Raw genomic sequence first — 21,268 nt, 5'->3', positions numbered from 1 at the left:
AGCTGGGCGGCGAGGGGGTGGGGATTTTTCTTTTTTTAATTTTTTATTACCTTTTTAGTACCGACCCCTTTAATATTGAACTAGCAGTTACATAACCAGTACTAAAGGGTATTCCATCCAGTACTGAATTTGGATTCCCCAGTGGTGCAAGTTTTTATGTGCTTGGGCGATTAAAGAAATCATTGAATCGGCCGTAATCATCATGGAGCGCTGTGTACAGACATACAGAATCAAAACAAATTAATGCGTGTATTTATCTCATAGTTATCTCCTTCCATATCCCAAATCCCCCTGGTTATATAATGGCCTATAGCACACCCATTTCATTCGCATCAACAGCAATCCTCTGCCTCGATTAAGCAGCATCAAAAAAAAAAAAGCAGAGAACCATGGCTGCCAATGCCGGTGTCCTCCTTGTCCTCGCCGCCGTAATCTTCTGCCATGCTCGCACGGGCAACGCGCAGCAGATAGGTGGCACCTGTCACCTATCTGACATCAAGGTCACGCAGGAGAAGACGGGGAATCTCGTGCAGGGGCAACCGGAGTACCGGGTGACCTTCGAGAACCTGTGCGAGTGCCCGCAGGATTACGTCGACGTCCACTGCAACCGCCTGCCCAGCCTCGAGCCCATCGACAGCAGGCAGATCAAGGTGATGGATGAGCTCTGCATGCTCGCCACGACCCTGTTCAAGGGCTCGAAGATCTCCTTCACCTACGCCTGGAAGACGCCGCAGGACTTCACCGTCGTCAGCGCCACTTCGCGGTGTGGCGAGGGGACGGGTCGTAGAGCCTAGAAGGTGCCTTGGGGATGGAGGAACAATTAGCAGTTGTTAAATTTCTTTGTATGATTTCAATCCATGTGTATTATTCTCCGAGTGTGGTTTCTTAATAAAATCATTACACAGACATTACGAAATGGAGCGAGTAATAGCTTGATTATGCTTAATTAGTTGTATCAGCCATGACAATTCTTGAAAATGTATACCGATACATTACATGGGTGATGCACAATTGCCTTTAATCTTTCTAGTGCCAATGATGCCATTACTAGCACGATGTGGCGGGGCTGTTTGTTGATCTTGATATACCTAACCATAACGCGGAATTTGCAGGCAAATTAAATAGCTATTTTGAATTTAATAAATCCTCAGCGACTCATTTGCAAATTAATATTCCTGCGACGACATCACCCTAGTTATGGGATCTTCTACATTGTAGCGCCTTGTTGTTGCAACTTGCAGGACTTCACCTTCGTCAGCGCCATTTCGTAGTGTGGCGAGGGGATGGGTCGTATAGCATAGTTGATTATATTTAACTTTCTTTCGATGGTTTAAATCCATAATGTTATCCTCCTAGCGTGATTTTTAATAAAATTGTTATCCTCCTAGCGTGATTTTTAATAAAATTGTTTCATAAAACATTAGTAGGAAATGAAAAGAGAAGATTGATTATGCTAACCTGTATCAGCCATATCAACTGTCAAGACTTTTCACTAGTAGAGAACTGGCCTTTAGTCCCGGTTGGTAGGGTGCATATCTCCCGAAAATCCATCCGGGATAAATCAACCGGGACAAAAGGGGGGTCTTTAGTCCCGAGTCCTTCAACCGGGAGTAAAGGTCACCCTCTAATCCCGGTTGGTGGACTAAAGGGTCTGCCACGCCACGCGCGGGACAGACCCTTTGCTCCCGGTTGGTAAAAGCAGTCGGGAGTAAAGGGGGTTCTCTTTTAGTCCCGGTTGGCTTTCAAACCGGAACTAAATGGCGCCCTGCATGGCTCCTGAAATTTTCATGCATCACGTACGTAGTACCGCGGCCCTTTTGTTAACCTTTAGTAGTTGAGACTTTTTTTATAATGAAATCAACTAGTATTTAAACGAATGAAATTTGTAATTATACAATTACTATATATATACAAAATTCATATACACAATTCAACTAGTATAATGAAATCAACTATATATACAAATCGATCTTAGCGTGTATTATATATACAAATCAAACTATATATCTATAATCTTCCCGTCGAGGTGTTGCTCGGAGCGTCTAATTGTCGTCCATCGTAATAAAATTCTCCTTGTGGATTTACCACCTCGTCCATTAGGAATGCAATGAGACCTTCACATATTGCCGCTACTCTTTCTTTCTTCAAGAGTCCTTGTTGAATATTTAACATCTATAATTTGAAAATTTGTGAATGTTACACGAACAATTCAATATAAGGAGCTAGCAAATAATTAACTAGTACGTACTTTAAAGTTATGCGGCGTCATCTTTAGTTCCTTGGGTCCACTCACAAATATAGTAGCCACATAGATTATTCCCGGGTTCCTGTCTTAAACACGTAAGTGCGGAAAAAAATAAGTTATGAAATATTCGTGTTATACAATGTACTAAATGTGCAGACTTCATACGTACCGGGAAGTCTGTGTTCCATGTAAGGTTTTCTTTGAATGGACCTTTGTGTGTCTTTATGAATTATTTCCATGCACTGCGAATTAGAATAATGAATGATATAGTGTAACAGGGATAAAATTTAGGAAATAAACTTTTGCATAGAGATAAAGGTCCAGAATTATTACAAGCCTAGCATGTCTTACATGTCTTGGTACTCCACCGGACCTTTCCTCAACAAATCGAAGACAGTGACGTAGCTTCATTCAGGCTCAATTATAATAAGGATCCAGTGGAAGCTGTGTACGTAAAATGTTCATGCATATTAGAGCTAACTAACATTAATCAGGTAAGGAAAAAGACAACGAAAGTAGACGGTATACACACACTTACTTGAAGTTGTATGGAAGTAGTATGAAATCCTTGAATTTTTGTTTGTCTAGGAAATTGTATACTTCCACCAAGGTTTTTTCCTGTGATAATTATATCTGTTTTTGGTTAACTACGGATGGATCCATGAAGCCAATATGTAGGTATGTCTCTCGTCGACACATCTGAATTAGCATCCTACATAAAATGGAAGACGAAGTTAGTACGGTGACGCACGCAAAAAAAACTAATATGAGCCAAAATTTACATGTAGAGATAAACGAACACTTACAGATACCAGGCACTGATCAGAGAGACGTCCAGGGCATCATGATGGTACACTTCGTATATATACTGGAAGTGTAGCCACAGAATTTTCTCGCCTTCGTCGTAAAAATCTATCGGTTTTACCTTAAGGCCCAACATCTCCCTCAAGTCAGCCGACACCTTCATGTACCATTGATGGAATTCGTACATGTTTGTTGACAGCTTCCGTACCAACTCAGGCCTTACTAGAGATTTGCCTAGCTCAAAAGTCCATCTCGGCTCAGGGAGTGGTGCAGCTGGCGGCTCAACTTGCCCTAAACATTCATCAAGTCCCATACCTGTTTCTTGCATGAATTTCAATACTTGTGCTTATTGATCCAAGGGTATTGCTGCTACCCTTTGAACGTCTTTTTTTGATAAATGCCCGAGGTCGAGGACAGCACCACTGGAAGATGACTTTCCTTTCCTTTTGTCCCTTTCATCAGCCTTTACTAAAGCCCGTTCGTAGTTTGATAGTAGTGGTATTCTTTTCTTGGCTCCTTCTTCCATCCTGATAAAAAAGTTTAAATCTCTTCGATTTACTGGCGGTGGCTCCACCTCCTTTGCTTTTTTTTCAGCTTGTTTCTTGAACCACGCACTGACCTCTGCTTGGATTTCTGCCCACTTTTCTGCATGACTTATTGCCTCCCAGCGTTCCTACGAGTCACTTCAGGCTCCTTTGTTTTCTTCTTTCTCTATATTTGCTTGGAAGGTGGTGCTCATGACTTCTTTAGTGGTGCTGCAGGTTCCTTCATTGGGGCTGCTCTTAGTCCCGGCGATGGTGATCGGGGAGGGGTGTTGTTATTATCATCATCGCTCCCACCACCAGGATGTGGTGGAGATGGAGACCTTGATAGAGCAGGAAGCGACGGTCCTAGAGCAGGTTGTGCAGAAGATGACGGTCTTGAGTTATGAGGAGAAAGTAGCTGCTGGGGATCTACGGGGAGCGGTCTTGAGCTCTGAGAAGATGGCTCCGTGCCGGGAATGATGATGTAGCGTTTACACCATAGAATGATCCCATGAAGCGCATCTGCCAGTGTCTTTTCCCCATCGCCTCCTGGGAGGTCGAGCTCTAGGCCTTCATATTGGCTATCAACAAGCTACTCTACACGGACGCTGGTGTAGCCAGGTGGAATCTCCATGCCATGGCTGCTCTGCCCTGCCAGGGTTGGTAACGCACTCCCGTACGCCACCTGTACATATAGCAGAAGTAAACAAGTTATTAAACTCCGATCTCGAGGTGTGGATCAATTGTCAAGATTGCATAAATATTATGTATAAGTATACCTTAATAGTGAGGTTGCCGACCGGTGCATGCAGCTCACATGTGGTGCGTTGCATGATGGCATCCACAGCGAATCGTTGCTCCTCTACGGGTAACCTGGGCGTCTGCGTATCGGGGAGCCCTGTAGAAGCACAATTGCTCAAGAGGCATTGAGAAGGGCTGGCGTAGTTTGGATTTGGCAATGCTCCAGATTGGGCCAACTCCGTAACTGCGTGGGCCACTCAACGATTGATTTCCTCCAACCGTCTTTCTCCTCGATCTGTTCCTTTCTTCGCTTACGGCTTTTGTACGATGCGCTATCGCCTCGGAAAGCAAACTTCCACGGAATGACCCCGAACTCTCGGGAACGTCCTGGGTGCTCAGGATTACCGAGGGCCAATTTGAGCTCATCATTCTCTCGGTCCACCTTCAACCTCCCAGCCTTAGAATCTTCAATGTTCTTCATAAGATGTTCGGCCTTCTCACGTATTGTCTCATTGAATGTCAACATCCCATCCTTTTGGCTCAGGGAGCCTCCATGAGCGTAATACCAATTTTTTGATCGTTCGGGCCATTCAATAGTTGCAGGTACAATTCCCCGTTTGATTAGATCTTGTTCCATCTTCTTCCATTTGGGAATTGTTGTGCCATAACCACCTTGCCCTAGATGATGATGGTACCCCTTCTGACCAGAATTTGTAGTGTTGGTCAGGATCGTTTTCACACCGTCTTCACTCCTCTTATATTCAACAAATGCCTCCTAGTGGTCCCTCAACTTTGGCGACACATTGAAATCTGGAGTTCGGCCCTTCTTAATGTAGTTGGCATCCAGCATCTTCTTGAATGTCTGGAATTGTGTAGCCATCTTCTTCAGCGTCCACGCTTTCACATCCTTTTCAATATATCCTTCGGGAAATGTGAAATGTCTATTGACATCTTCCAATAGCATATTCTTTTGTGTCTCCGGGAGTGCGTACGGATTAGTGCTTTTGCCCTTCCATTCTCTGATGCTGATAGGCACGTTGTCCCTTATGATTGCCCCGATCTGACTCATGTACTTCTTTGCCACTTTCTCGGAAGAAACCGGCCTACCCTCTTCTGTCACTTCCGTGATGACAACCCTCCCTTCCATCACCTTTGTACAACCTCGAGTCTTTTGCCCTTTCGTCGATCCAGAGGGCTAACAATTCAAGATTCGTTAATTAGTACGTAGTATTAACGGTGGCGTCAAACAATACAAATTCTATATATACCTCACCGGAACCTTCCGCCACGGCAAGGTGTTGCTGGGGCTCATGCCCTTCATTCCCATCGCCGGACATGTTGAGGAACATGTCCGCCTGGGTGCCCTCTTCATCAGTGTATGATATTGGAAGGTTGTCTCCACTACCATCACCAGCAATCATCTGCTCCATGAGATACCTTGCGGTCTTGTCATCTGCCATTTCAACTATTGATTGAAACATACATGGAATCATACATGATAGTCATGAATCATAGAAATCACCTTAGTTACATGTACGTAAGGGTATATACATGAAATCATAAAATAACATGAATCCCACATCTTTGCGTCAGATGAAGTCTAAGAGAATTATGAGCATGGCAAACCATTCTTGTATCAGTGGAATCTGCTGGAGAGCCCATGAGAACTGAATAAGCTGCATCGATGGACCATGACCGCAATGAAGCAAGGCATTCGAGGAATCACCACGCGTGTCCCATAAAAGTTTTTCCTTGGCATTCTCGATTACAAGATTGTGATCGATTTTGAGGATTTGCACAAACTTTACCATCATCAACACCTCAACGTGAATCTCATTACCGTATGGTGCTTGTAAGTCCACATGTACTGCATACACGAGTTTTACATACATACTTATATATTTTATATGTCAAGTACCTGAGCGCCTACCTATTCTGCAGGATGCAATGGAACGAGGAAGAATTGATGAACGATAGTTTCAAGATAGCGTACCTTGACCCAGCACGAATTATCGAATTGATGCACAAGTTCAAATTGACATAAACGGTCAAAGCGCAAATGGAAGCAGCACAGACACAAGCGAAGAAAAATGCTATAAATGAGAAAGTCCACAAAGATGAAATGCACAAAGTGTCCGTGTACATTGCAAGAGTAATGAGGAGAAAGGCTCACAAGGATCATATCATGGTAGCTTACAATTTTCGGTAAGCTAGCTAGTTTAAATTACTATTTATATACTTGGTGCTATTTAATGCTGTCTATAATATAAATTATTCTAATATAATGTAGAGACCACTAGATTTGCATCATTATTTACCACAAGCATGGACAAGCAGTGGTCCTCGACTCAGCCAGATTTAGCAAAGATAGTTATAAGGAATTCATAGGCATTATACAAAAGTAAGACATTCCTTGGCAGTACTTTTATGCATGTTGAGATTCTATGCACCTAAGTTGTATTACTAACTCTTATCTTTATATCCTCAAAGTGCATACAAGCTTTACATAATGAAAGGCGGGGAGTGCCCTGAAAATAGGAAGAAAGCTATGAAAATAATATATCAATGATTTGTAAGAACATAAAAACTTGGTTTCTTTTCATATAATGTAGACTTGTCATTAATAACAACTCATCATTTTCTATTTGTGTGCAGTGTCACAGGCAACCTCCCGATACTGCGCTATGCGGATATTACGTGTGCAATTTCCTCAGAAATAATGGGAGGTACCGGACAAACTATGAAGACATAAGTCTTTTATACACTACCATCTGCTAAGTTCCTAGTGGTAATATATCCTAATCTTCATGTACTGTATACCTGATGCCTAGGATCCCAAATCACCAATCGTCACTCCTAGAAGGTCAAATCAACAACATTTGTAGGGACTTGGCGAGGTTCATACAACGCGAGATTTATTATGAGGATGGAGAATTCTTTGATCCAAATAGCGTGTTAATGGTGAACGAATGCAAAGGTCTAAGATCTTGGTAGATATGGACGAAGTAGTTTTAATATTAGCATGGCAAATAATAGCTCTATTCCAAATATTGAATTATGTGAATTATTTATTGTTCAAGTTTGTTGAATAATGTGAATTATCTATTATGTACGATGCAATTTTTAATAATATTAATTATTTATTATTTAATTTTTTTGTTATGAGGTTGGAGATACATATTTAAATTTGGCAGCTAAAAACCGGTGGAAAATAGAAATTATAAATAAATCACGGAAAATAATATATAGGATGGGAAAATACTTATTCCTGACGGGTGATGTAACCACCGGCCAGCACAGAGATTTCTGTGCTGGCGGGTGGCTAACGTCGCCCACCAGCATAGAGGCTATCTGTGTTGGCGGGTGAGCACCTGCCAGCGTGCTGGCTCCAGCTTGCGGTGCTCGGCCTGCCAGCACAAATCTTTTGTGGTCCAATGATGATTTATCAATTATTTGGAAGGAATTAATGATATGATAAGAATGATTTTAGCAGTTCAGGAAGGTATTAACTCAAGATATTGGTGTTCCTTATATGTAGCCCCTTAGACTAGAAAATCAAGACAATTCACGTCCAGATTATCACTACTGCAGAATGCAACATAAAACTTCATTGCATTGATATCGCCTTATGATATGATCCAGCCCCTATCCAACTCTCTTTCCTTTGGGAAAAAAAATTCTTCCTTCGAAGCGAAGAAAGAATCCAACCCTCTAGGCTATATATATGGCCATATTCACATTGTTATCTTCACACCTCCAATCAAAACAATCACATACCAGTGAGCACATGAGGAAAGAGACGGAAATGGCTTGCGCGACAAAGGCCACCATCATCCTCTTCCTTGCGTTCGTCATCTGCTGCCAAGCAGATACGGACCGCCCTGGCGCCTGTAAGCTGTCGGATCTCCACATCTCGGTGGTGAAAACAGGGAAGGAAGTGCAGGGGCAGCCGGAGTACCAGGTGACCATCGACAACCAGTGCTCGTGTGCGCAGGCGATTGTCACGGTGCACTGCGACGGCCTGCCCAGTGTCGAGCCTGTCGACGAGGGGAAGATCCGCACAGAGGATGGCGGGGTTTGCCTCGTCAACGACGGCTTGCCGATCGCTAAAGGATCGCCCGTGGTGTTCACCTTCGCGGGGAAGACGGCGCCCGATTTCGCGCCCACCATGGCCGTGCCGCATTGCTGAGAGATGAACTGTCGTGCAGTATCAGGGAAAGGATAGGAGTGCAAACATAGATGATGGATAGACTGTGATTGATGCTTGTTTCCCTAGCTATTTTACTTGATTAGCTGTAAGGAGTAATAATACAATATCTGTGGAATTTTATTAGAAAATCTCGCAATACTGACGCTACAAAATTGTTTTATACCATCTCTAATGTTTTTTTTTGCTGAATTTATCTAAGTATTCCACGCTACTACAGAATCATCGATATCCACAGACCTATCCATGAAAGAAAAATGTGCAACCGGTAGAGATAAAACCGTGGAGTCAAATGAGTGAACTCGGATAGAACCGGCAGGATGCTTGATTTCTGTGCCTGCTCATGTTATTAGCTAGCATTGGATAGGTTCACTATCTCCAAATAGGTTGATAATATACGTCAATGGGATACTGAGCAGCTCCCCAAAATATGGGTGCTAAAAGCAGCTTCAGCGGCATATGACAACGCACGGTCTCAATTCATCTTGATGTTTGCCATGGAATGAGGGATGGCCGGGCGGTGGTGTTTCATGATCTTCGTTTTTCTTTATTTGGTCTCAGTTTCTTGGATGCTCTCATTTTAGGCTTTCATTATTCTCATATTCTCTTGTGGTGGACGCTTACCATCAGTAAATAGTAAGGTCTGTTCGTTTAGTGGGCACTGATCTGACCACCCTTTCACGGCGTCAGGTTTTTGTTGACGCCCAACACACGAAATCACTCGAAAGTGCAGCCCGCAAAGACGCTCCTTACAGCATCGATGCGGAGGCCGGTTAGACCAATATGGCAGGCCGGTCAGACCGGTCTCACCAGGGAACCCGGTGAGAGACCAATGAACACCTGCGCGAAAGGGACCCCATCGGGGCAGACGTACCTTGGGTTGCCCTAGGTTCGGCAGACCAGCTAGCACGCCTCCTCATGCCATAGAGATAGGAGAAGAACGGCACATAGGGTTGGAGAAGTAGGGTGAAGAGCATAAAAGGTAAAACAATAAAAGATAGATTGATTTGTGATCGATTGGATACCCTCAATCGGCCGTAGCCCTTTATATTTATAGGGTGGGGAGGTCTTGCCCCATCTGGAGTCCAAACACTAAGAATTCCCATGTCAAAATACAACTCCTAACTCAAACTACACAGACCAAACCGGTCTAACCGGCCTGGCAAACCGGTCTGACCGGTTTTCTAGGTGTAGATCTTCCCGACATCATAACTCTCTCATCCGAACTCCAAATCGGACGTTCAACATATGCATTTTGATTTACTCGATGAGAGCTACACAATGGTGAAGTCAAATTTACATTTGGAGTACTTTGACCGGTCCAGAGACCTGATCGTCCAAATCTGCCAATTTCGACTTCAAAGACATGCCCTCCTATTTTATGGCAAAGCTTGCGTGTCAGAAAACATTCTCAATGATCAAAATTTTCTAAGGATAATTATAGAAAATACATCACCTATATGACGGTCTCCAAACCTTTATGGTTGCTAATGTAGCCAAAATAATATTCTAACAAGTACAACATCATATGAAACATCTACTTTCGACTCTGAAACATCTAAGCATATCTAATAACTGAAACTATGGCTCCTTGGTAAATCATAAGCATAATATTGATAATTATAAAATGAAGACCAATGATTATACCAAAACAATGGATTATAATTAGATATACCTGAATATGTACTCCACAGCATATGCATTGACGGAAAAAATGATGAAGACCAATGAGCAGACCGTTGATGCTTTTTAGCCCTTGGTGATGAAGAATCCCTACTTTGATTGTCTCCTAACCGATTGTTTTTCTTCTGCTTGGCTATTTTCTAATATTTATATAACAATTCAGTAATGTTTGGCTTCTTCTTCATCACCTTGTTCTTTGGTGTGACACTTTCAGCTCTACCAGAATTTCTAGCAAGATCGGTTTGGATACCGGTGTCGGTGTTTAAAATCGACAACCTATCGAGGGGGGTGCCCAAGGTAGTGTTTTGGTTAGTGGAGCTCACTGATATCAGGAACTAAAAGGTAAGTGTAGAGACACAATTTAGATAGATTCAAGCCGCTGAATAGCATAATACCCAATGTCCTGTGTGTTGGTTGGATTGAATTGCTTTGGAGGGGGTTCCTGCCTCACCATATATTGTCGGGGGTAGGATTATAGGTCGGTTGGTCTAATCGGATTCGACTAGAGAAGTTCTATTCATATTATTATGAGTAATTTTCCTAATCCTCGACTAGTTCCTATCTTTCCACGTAGACTACACTGTCCTGCATCATAGTCTCCATATCAGATACGTCTTGGTGTCCATCCCCACATTTAGGACTATCCAAACCTTCTAATGGGCCTATAGATGTATGTACGACAAGTCCCCGAGTACTTTTTAGTTAAATGCTGCAGTTTGGAGTACTTTTGTAGACTTCACTGACTAGTTTTGGTGCTCTTCGAGTACTTTGTTTGGTTGAATCTTTAAAGTTACCCAAAAACTATCATGCGGCTAGAATGCGCTCAAGCCTCATTTAACTCAGTCTTATATCCTTCAATCTTGAATTTTATATGGAAGTGCGACGAAAGTTGCACTCCATATGGAGTAGCCCCTGAGCCTTAGGTTGAATTAAAGAATCAGTCTGAGGGTCAATCTATAATTTGCATCACTTTCCCCTTAAAAACCCAGAGAAAAAACTTTTTTATCGATGGACACGTGGCACACAGCCCCCGAGCCTTTTACCAACTAGATTGGTGGGTATAAGGGTCAACCTTTGGTCAACATGACCATCTCTAAAAGGAAATCTTATCTCTTCTAAAAATAGAGGTAACTGACAATTTAGGTGTCAAGAAATCTGCGGATCTGTTAAGCTTGAAATTCCTTCATTCATGCCATTGTTACTGTGCCGTGGTGATAAATAGCGGAGAAAGTTATCCCTTCTGTTTCACCTTTGCCAGTTGCCTTTCCAATCTCCACACTTTAGCCCTAGCACTACTACTGCCCAATCTCCGAGCATTAGCGCCACCACACACTACCCTGCAATCCCTGAGCATATGCGACAAAAGAAGCTCGTGACATCAAGGATGGGGAGGAAAGCTGCTGCATCCAAGGCAGCTGAGAGCGAGAAGGAGAAGATTGCTGACAAGAAGGAGCTGCAGTTGCAAGCACCCAAGTACGGGAAAACGGATCAGACTGCGCTGCCAACTCCTGCTTGCACTTGGAAGCAGTCATCTTTGAAAGAGGAGGAGATCAAGATGCTTGTGGCCGCCAAGTTGCTCCAAAATCAAGATATCATCAGTTGCAGGTCTGTCAATGGCAATCCGTGGCTATTGGAGAAATACTCCAATGAAATGGTAATTTGCGCTCACTTCATTGAGCGCGGTCTTGCACGACCTGGTTCTAATTTTTTCTGAGATCTTCTTGATTACTATAAGTTGGAGCTAGTTCATTTGAACCCCAACGGAATTCTCCACGCTGCCATTTTTGTTCACCTCCGCAAAGCATTTCTGGAAATCAGACCCCACTTCTAGTTATTCCAAAAAATCTTTCATGTAAAGGCAGCCAATGAGGGATCACACCCAAGTAGTCGAAGGAGCCAGTATCCATATGCAGGAGAATCTCGGCAGCCAATATCTGGCTTCTGAGCTAATAGATTCTAATGCCGAGTGGAAAGAAAAGTGGTGCTACATTGGCAACCATGATCCAAAACTACCCGAGCTGAGAGGACATCGCCCCTCTTGGAACAGCCGATGGCTTGATGAGCCAACACATGGGGACGGCCTCCAACTACCCGATCTCTTTGATAGAATAGCCAAGCTGAAGCAAGAAAGGCTCACTGGAGTTGGAGTAGCCTTCAGCTTTATGAGGCGACAAATCCAGCCCTTGTAGCAGCGATGCCACTAGGGCTATGAATATACTAGAGTCAATGATCCATCCAGACTTTCGCCTGATGAGCTCAGCACAGATGAGATTATGGTGTGGTTGAAGTGGATGTTTAAGAATGTGGGCAAGATCCCCACCATTGTATGGGATTTCAATGCCGCCAACCTGCCAAAGCCTATAAGTATCTGTGGTCGTAGTCACCAAGTACTTATTTGAAGTTGTTGGATTTGCTAACTTAAATTCCTTTGCAAGAAGATGTTAACTTGTACTTCTCTGCTCCTCCTCCCGGATCAGAAGATATTTGTGTAGCTGCTCCTCGCGTGCATATGGCAGAGAGCGCTAAGAGTGATAACGAAGAAGAGGAAGTACTTGAGGCCTCTAGCAGCTCTAGTTCTGATGCTGCGGAGGACTTTGAAGTTAAGGCCTGACCATCTACTAAGGTCAGGTCATCCTCAGGTTTGAGGAAGCGTATAGCTGATGATGAGCTTGAAGCTGCAATTCCTCCACCACCAAAGAAGAAACAGATGTACCATCACTATGAAACGGGTCGTGAAGAAGTTTGTTACCGCAGAAGATGTGCCTCCTGCTGTAATTACTTATGAGGAAGGATAAGATCTTGAGGATCGTGTACTCCCAGTAGGCAATTCCAATATCTCCACCATGTCTACTCAAAATGACATTGGTGGTTGCAGGTACTCGAGCCAATGATGGATGCTCAAAAGGCAGCTTCTCTGCCTGCACAAGACAGGTTGCCGGTCATCGAGGAGGTGATCAGCATTGAAGATGATCCAGAGCCTCAAGATGTCGCTCAGGGTGATCCTCATGTGATGAACTCCGCTATCGCAGATACAACTCAAGTAGCAGAGGTGGAGCTTAAAGCTGGCCAAGATCCTATTGTGGATGTGCAGGTCGTGCCGAAAGCACCGTCTCTAGCTGTCAAGTTGATGTGGTTGTCTGGAGAACCCATGTTGAAGCTGAGGAGATCATCAAGGTAATCTTTTATGCTCTTTTTGGGTACTAATTTTAACTCAAAATTGACTTGTTGTGTCACTAAAGTTTTGTTTTATGCTGGAAATCCTCTGATATGAACCTTGGGGGGTCTAGCTTGAGGCCCGTGACTGATGGTGGTAGCCTCTCAGTCCAGGACGTTACCTCGGCCCAAGCAAGTCTGCAGCCAGAGGAACACCCTACAACGATAAGGAATCCAGGTGCCATATCATTTGTAGCATTACTGATGCAAGATATCATATCATCTTTGACTGATGTTGTAGTGCCAGCCCCCAAGCGACAAGCACCTGAAGAAGTGGAAAATACACGTAGATGGTGAAATCGACTTGGTCAACGCCATGAAGACCATCCAAGAGAATGAGGCTGAGCTAGAAGCTGCTAAATTTGCTCTGAAGGAGATATCGGAAGCAGCCTAGCCAATAGCAGATATGGTGGAGCCTCCAGTTGAGGGTGTAGAGCCCCGTCCGCTATCTGAAGTACTCAAGAACATGCTAGGGAAATTTGCCGGCTATATTTAAAAGATGGCAAAGTCTGTCTCTAAGCAACTGCTGAGTTTTGTCAAGTTTTTCTATCCTCATGCTGATCTGACTACTGTTCGAAGGGTATAGCAGAGGACTATTCTAACAAACTTTTTTAGGAGTACTTGCAGTAGATGGACCATTGCAGAAGAAGTAGCCAAGCATCTAGTTCTTGAGTAGTTCTGTATCAAAGCAAAACATTAGTTCTCTACTGTTAAACATAATATGAATGCTTTGAAATGTAAATATTTCTAAGTCTTCTTGCAATCTTTATTGATTTCAACTTGTTGTTTTTAGTGCATCTCACAATCTTCCCTGATATTTGCTTCTACAGAAGATGTGAGTGTATGCGCACAAGACTTCTTTTGTGATGCTCATTATATGCACATTGTAGATTAATTTAAGATCGCAATCTCCTTTTGTGAGTTTTGAGTACTCATGCTATCAGGTAAGTAGACCTCTGGGCGAGTAGTCTCTTTAGGGTTTTGTCGACTAAAGTCTATCTTTACAACCACTTTGAGTTGTATTGATGCTGTCTCTGGAAAGCATGGAACTACGGACTTTATTACAAGCCGCGACTACTCAAGTAGTTAATTAACTCCTAAGGTACTGGTGGCTTCTTTTTTTAGCAGGCTGCTAAGGGACAGATGTGTCCAATGAGTTAACTAACTCATGAAGTTTACTGCAGACTTGCTTTTGCAAGCCAGTGATTGGAGGATTTTGTCCGTGAGTTGAATAACTCAAAAAAATTTGTAGACTTGTTATTACAAGCCGTATTTAGGCAATTTTGCCCAAAGAGCTGAATAGCTTGTTGTAGTTGTGCAGACTTGTTATTACAAGCCGCAATTTGGACGATTTTTCCCATGGAGCTGAATAGCTCATTAGGAGTACTATGAACTTGCTTCTGCAAGCCTCGATAAGGCAGAAATAAGTAGTCAAGTTATGACAAAAATATGACTGCTTTGTTGAGTTGTAATTCTACAACTAGGGCCGATGATCGATTTACATGAATATGTAAATCAAAAGAGATAAAATCAACAGACTTGCTTAATGTTCTGTGAGTTATCAATGTCTTCAGCAGTAACCTTGGAGACGATGAACGGTTTCTCCCGTGGTGAGTTTAGCTTGTGTAGCCCCTTGGTATCTTGTTTACGCTTGAGGACCATATCGCTTATATTGAACGAACGTTATTTGATGTTGCGATCGTGATAGCGGCAGATTCCTTCAAGGTACCTTGCAGACTAGATGAGTGCTACAAAGTGAACTTCTTCGAGGTTGTCTAAGTCTAGATACTTTATTTCTTCTTCTGCGCCCCAGGTAGGACAGCTTCGGATCCGTAGACCTGGAAGTAGGGCGATTGCCCTGTAGGCTTGCACGGCTGGGTACAGAGCCCCCAGAGGACATTGGGTAGTTCTTTGAGCCACTTGCCTCCTTTCATGTTTCCGATGTCATGCAACCTTTTCTTGAGAGCCTCCAGTACTATCCCATTAGCGTGCTCAACCTAGCCATTGGCCCGCGGATAAACGATATAGACGTACCGGATGTCGATCCCACTGTTCTTGCAATATTCCTAGAACTCATGATTGTTGAAGTTGGAGCCTAGGTCTTGTATAATGCAATCGGGGAAGCCGTAGCGCTAGACAATTTCATCGAGAAAGTCGAGTACTCTGTCTGCTTTGTCTGCTTTGTGGCAGGTTACTGGCTTCACCTCAATCCACCTGGTAAACTTGTCAATTGCCACCAGTACTCAGTTGAATCCTCCATGCGTCGTGAGTAGTGGACCAATCATGTCGAGCCCCCAGCATGTGAAGGGCTAAGAGGGTGGTATGGTGATCAGCTTGTAGGCAGGGACGTACCATTGTTGGCAAAGAATTGGCATCCTTGGTATTGGCGGACTAGTTCCTCGGTGTCAGTAAGAGCTGCAGGCCAATAGAACACTGCTCTAAAAGCTTTGCCCACGATCGTGCGTGAAGACGCGTGGTTGCTGCAAATGCCTTTGTGATCAAATCCAGTATGTCCTTGCCTTCTTGCTATGAGACCCACTTCATAAAAACTCCTGATGATGATAGCTTGTCTTCAATTAATACATAATTTTTACTGTGTTGTAAGACTTGTTCTGCTCCCTAGTAGTCGGCGTAGCGTTTCCAGCTGGCCGGGTGAACCAAAATATTTCTGGAAAGAGCACCTGCATATATAGGCACTTGATACTGCCAAATGTGCATCTGTACCTAACCGCTATCCGTTGTGCACTGCTGGGGATGATAAGTGACCGAGAGATGCTTCATAAAAGCGTGACCAAAACACAAGAATCACTTTGGACCATAGCTATTATTAATGTAGTCAAATCAATGCGTTCCCTCCCGGTAGTTTTTTTAGTATGCAACTTTTTATGCAGATTTATATTGCAGTGTACATACGAATTCTAGCTATTTTTTTGGTAAATTAATTTTTCTAACAACATTCACATACATCATATTTAAATGTTCAGAACTTTTAAATTATTGCTAAACAAGAAGCATTATGGTCGAAGTCTTGGAGAACACACATCATGCGGCGAACACGCAGATTTATTAATTGTAAAAGTTTTAAGGATATCTCTTTTTCTCTAGTTGCTGGCTCCATCGGCGTATGTTAGGCTAGAGTGGCTATTATTGGTTGCCCTTGGCTCATGTGTTCCATACACTATTCCTATCCTAGATACTAACAATGATGCTCTCATTCCCATGACTGACACAAACAAAGGCAGATGGATATTTCTCAGAAATCTTTTATCCTAGAAGGCCATTTTTGCGCTCTTGTGCAAACTAACCAAAAAAGGGCACAGGGAGATTGCAGGGAGGGTCGCTGCCAGGCAAACCATCTTCATGATTAAATGAACCTAGGCTCTGAGTGATGTACAAGGTTAAAATATTGTAGATAAATGCCGTGTGAACTTTGTATTTTCTAAACACTCCTGTTGTCTTCTTCTTTTCTTACAAAGAGTAGACTACCTTCTTTAGTTCCCAAACTTGCCACGCACCTAGTTTATGTTACAGCATGCAGCGGCTGACGGTTAACTTATGCTGGAGCATTGCAACTTTTCCATGGAGCTGTAAGACATGATGATAACTTACGAAAGTTTATTTTACATACATTTCAGAATAATGAAACTGGTAAGAAGTGCTCAGTGATCATTTCATTAGATAATTAAACAATGTCGAACAATTTACTTCATCTTTGCGACATATGAACTCCCTTCACATTAAGCAAAGTATATAAGTTATTTATAGTGATCAGTCCACTTGATATTTAGGCAACCTATAGTGAAACTGAAACCTTTGACACATAGACGGGCTTGTGTACCATAACTGTTTTATAAAAGAAACTTCTATTAGGTTTTGAAATAGTTGTATTACCACTGCTACTTATTTCTTTTTAAAAAAGCATTGTACTACAAAGCTGCTCTCTTTTTTTGATTCTGGTTACATAAAACTGTACTTCTCATTCGTCACACCCAACAATATAAGCTGTGACTAGTCATCATACGCTACATCTTGTTCAGTGGATTCTCAACCAGCCTGCTACGCTCAAGAGCCGGCGTCCCGCCAAACCTAGATTCACTGGAGCTCATAAGAACAAAGCATTGGACCTGACTCAACTTATTAAAAGACTACTATTATGGCCGAGGGCTTCCCCAGCATCTATTTCCCATGTGGGACTGAACCTAACATATATGAGGCTAGGATCAGCTATTCTATTTGAAAATTTTAGTACACACCAGATTTACATCACCCATAAGCCTATTAAGGTATATAATCAACAAATCTAGTTCATCTTTTTAATTTTTTGTAAGGAAAAGTATATATTATTTTGTATTTGTCACAAGGGGAAGGCAACAGTCAGTTGATCAGGCCACCTAGACTGAACTAATTAAGTCGGCCTACTTATTAACACCGTGCTAAACTTTAGCACCTATCACATCAGATATTTGGATACTAATTAGGAGTATTAAACATAGTCTAATTACAAAACTAATTGCACAGATGGAGTCTAACTCGCGAGACGAATCTATTAAGCCTAATTAGTCCATGATTTGATAATGTGGTGCTACAGTAACCATTTGCTAATGATGGATTAATTAGCTTTAATAGATTCATCTTGCGAATTAGACTCCATCTGTGCAATTAATTTTGTAATTCGCTCATGTTTAGACCTTCTAATTAGCATCCGAACATCCGATGTGACCCTGCTAAAGTTTAGCACCTCGTATCCAAACACCCCCTAAATCTATCCAAGCTCCAACCATATTCCTATCCTGTTACTCCAGTGTTCTTCCTCACAGGATTTCTGTGACGTGTGTCCCGGGCATCTGCACGTTCTTTGCACACAAACCGAACAAGGCGCAAGCAAAATCCTTGAAGGTTATGGGCCAGGCATATTCCCTTAAGAACTATGTCCAAAGAACCCAAGTAACGTGTAGGCCTCAAATAATATACGTATTCCAAATGACAAGCGAACTTTTATATTTTCACAAATCACCCTTTTGCTTTCTATTTTCTTTGAACTGAGAGGAATATATATACAATCCCATTAGCTATAGTAGTTTCAAAGTCACACACCTAGTTTTAGCTGGAGCATGTTCTTGACAATTAGCTCAATCATTACGCCCAATTTTTTAATGATTTGAATTTGTAAAATGAGCAACCTATCCATTTGTTGATAAATCAAAATGCAACCTGAAAATGATTCTGTGTTCTTCTTTGAATTTTTGTTAGCAAATAATGCAAAAATAAAATCGAACACGAGACATGATTTTCGCGCAGGAAACCTTCCAGGAAAAAATCACGGGTACCTATCAGTGATCTTCATTATAATTAAAGAGTTGCAATGCAGGAAATACAATGAGTCGTCTTACAAGATGTATATATAGGGTGGACTAAACTAATTGCGTTCAAAAGCAAATCCGATAATCACACAACTTGAACTCTGGGTCCTCCGGACGATCCCATCAAACTCACGTTATAATTCGGATCATATCCAACAATTGTTTATATTCAAACAAGGATCAACAATTCCTGAAGAACACATTCATGTTTTCTTCAAGGCTAGGAAAATGATTAGTTATAAAAACTAAAGTGAAACTTTTAGTTTTGTCTCTTGATGATGGGGCTAGCTTCCGTTCTAGTATAATCATGCTAAAGCGCCCCATGGTCTTCTCGAAATTTGTCATTTTTTAAAACGGGTGTTATAGAGTACATATCAAACGCTGGTCAGATGTGTTTATAAAGTAACGACATTTAGGGCGAAAGGGCGTGTTTGGTTCGTGTGACTTATTTTTAGCACCCGTTACATCGAATGTTTAGATACTAATTAGAAGTATTAAACGTAGGCTATTTACAAAACCCATTACATAAGTGGAGGCTAAACGGCGAGACGAATCTATTAAGCCTAATTAGTCCATGATTTGACAATGTGTTGCTACAGTAAACATTTGCTAATGATGGATTAATTAGGCTTAATAGATACGTCGTTTAGCCTTCACTTATGTAATGGGTTTTGTAAATAGTCTACGTTTAATACTCCTAATTAGTGTCTAAACATTCGATGTGACACGTGCTAAAAATAAGCAAAGGAACCAAACATCCCCTTATAAGCAGCCCCTCCATGGTATACTGCATACACCTAATGATCTTGTTGGTGCTAGAAATCACTGATCGAATTCCCAGCGTCGGACACACGACCCGGGAGAATCTGCTTCGCTCCTGTTCGGGTGAATCGCCCTGGTGCGGTTCACGCGGCGTGCTAGCCAATCTGACCTGTTGATTGGCAAGGAAATAGACGTGTCAGTTCCCAGGGGTCGCGATCGGCTACAGTTCCGATCTTAGGAAAGCTTATCAGCGAATCGACCGATTTGCGGTAATGAAGGAAATCGGCTATGAGGCAACCGATTACCAGGTAACGTTTGTAGAGAAAACTACTAGAGCAATCTAAACAACGCTAAAGTAGCAACACTAGGAACAGATTCGATCGGCTATATGAAAGCAGTAAATTAAGTAACAAGATATAATAAAGCCGAAAGTTCTAATTCCAAGCTGGATAACTGGTGATAAAACTAGAACAACAGGTAGAACCTAGAATTCTAGTGAATATCGATAACTAGTGAATAAATCTAAACGAAACGACAGCGATGCGCCCGAAGTTAAAGTTTAGAAATTACTCGATAAACGGAACTTACAAGATCAGCCGGAGATCAAGTTGATGCAGCCCCGCCAACCCGTAGGAACTCGTGAAAAAGGAGGAAAAGTGTTGGCGAAGTCGCCTGCTTGAAAGTAAGTACGAGGAAAAAGTAGTTTGTTGTATTGAATTGATTGTTATTTTACATACCCATAAGGGTGGCTATTTATAGCCCAGTACAAATGACTTCTAATCCAACTAGAACTCTATCTCTAACTTTAAACAGAAAAACTTCTTATCCGATTAGAACTCTATCCCCAAATCTAAACAGAAAACGAATATTTACAAGTATGATTCGTACTATCTTTACGCGCTTCATGGGCTGACCTCCTCTTTCATCTTCATAATCCTTTTTAAGCCCACATCGGCCCAATCACCTCTTTAGCAAGGAGGTAACCGATCAGGACCCACACGTCAAGGGCTCAAACCCATCCCGACCCCGGGCACTAGGGTCGGACGAGGCGGAGATCCTCCTTCGGAGGGGTCGGGCGCGTCCGACCCCAAGCCTCAGGGGTCGGGCGAGGCGGAGATCCTCCTTTGGAGGGGTCGGGCGTGTCCGACCCCAAGCCTCAGGGGTCGGGCGAGGCGGAGATCCTCCCTTGGAGGGTCGGGCGCGTCCGATCCCAAGTCTTAGGGGTCGGGCGAGGCGGAGATCCTCCCTTGGAGGGTCAGGCGCATCCGATCCCAAGCCTTAGGGGTAGGGCGAGGCGGAACTCCAAGGATCAATCGGCCGATCCTCAACTGAAGCATCAAATGGCCGATCCTTGACTGTAGCAGCAATCGGCCGATTTCCAATCGTCGCCCTTGTATCTCGCCGCATCTTCCGATCTTTTCTTCTCCTAACGCCGATTTTACACGTGTCAAAACCTGGCGTCAACACATGCCCCCCAGTTTCGGAGTAAAACATAGTCTTTACTTCGAAATTCTTTTTAACTTCACATCCGAAACAGACACCACGAAAACATCCTTCCATTTCGCGATCTCCAACCTGATGATTGCAATCTTTTCAAAACGGGCGCCCACGACAACCACTACTCCCGAAAAACTCGAAACGCCGGCGCGGTAACAATTCCATTTTTACCCCTTCTCAGACCTTCTTTAAATATCAGCACATCGCGTACTCCTTATGAGCTCATGTCCTT

The 21,268-nt window shown here is 42.8% G+C and overlaps 2 protein-coding genes across 2 annotated transcripts; both read left to right on the top strand.

The window, feature by feature from the left end:
- The first annotated feature begins 355 nt into the window (after nucleotides 1–355).
- On the top strand, nucleotides 356–908 carry LOC117834401 (uncharacterized). The gene has a single exon (XM_034713992.2). It carries the CDS (start codon nucleotides 390–392, stop codon nucleotides 792–794), a length of 405 nt encoding a protein of 134 aa, XP_034569883.1. The 5' UTR covers nucleotides 356–389; the 3' UTR covers nucleotides 795–908.
- A 7,211-nt stretch (nucleotides 909–8,119) lies between these two features.
- Nucleotides 8,120–8,503, top strand: LOC117834400 (TPD1 protein homolog 1). The gene has a single exon (XM_034713991.1). The coding sequence runs from the start codon at nucleotides 8,120–8,122 to the stop codon at nucleotides 8,501–8,503; it is 384 nt and encodes a 127-aa protein (XP_034569882.1).
- The last annotated feature ends 12,765 nt before the right edge of the window (nucleotides 8,504–21,268 follow it).

This window comes from Setaria viridis, chromosome 8 (genome assembly GCF_005286985.2).
Source record: "Setaria viridis chromosome 8, Setaria_viridis_v4.0, whole genome shotgun sequence".
NCBI lineage: Eukaryota > Viridiplantae > Streptophyta > Magnoliopsida > Poales > Poaceae > Setaria > Setaria viridis.
The sequence above is the reverse complement of the archived record's forward strand: the minus strand, read 5'-3'. Positions and strand labels throughout refer to the sequence as shown.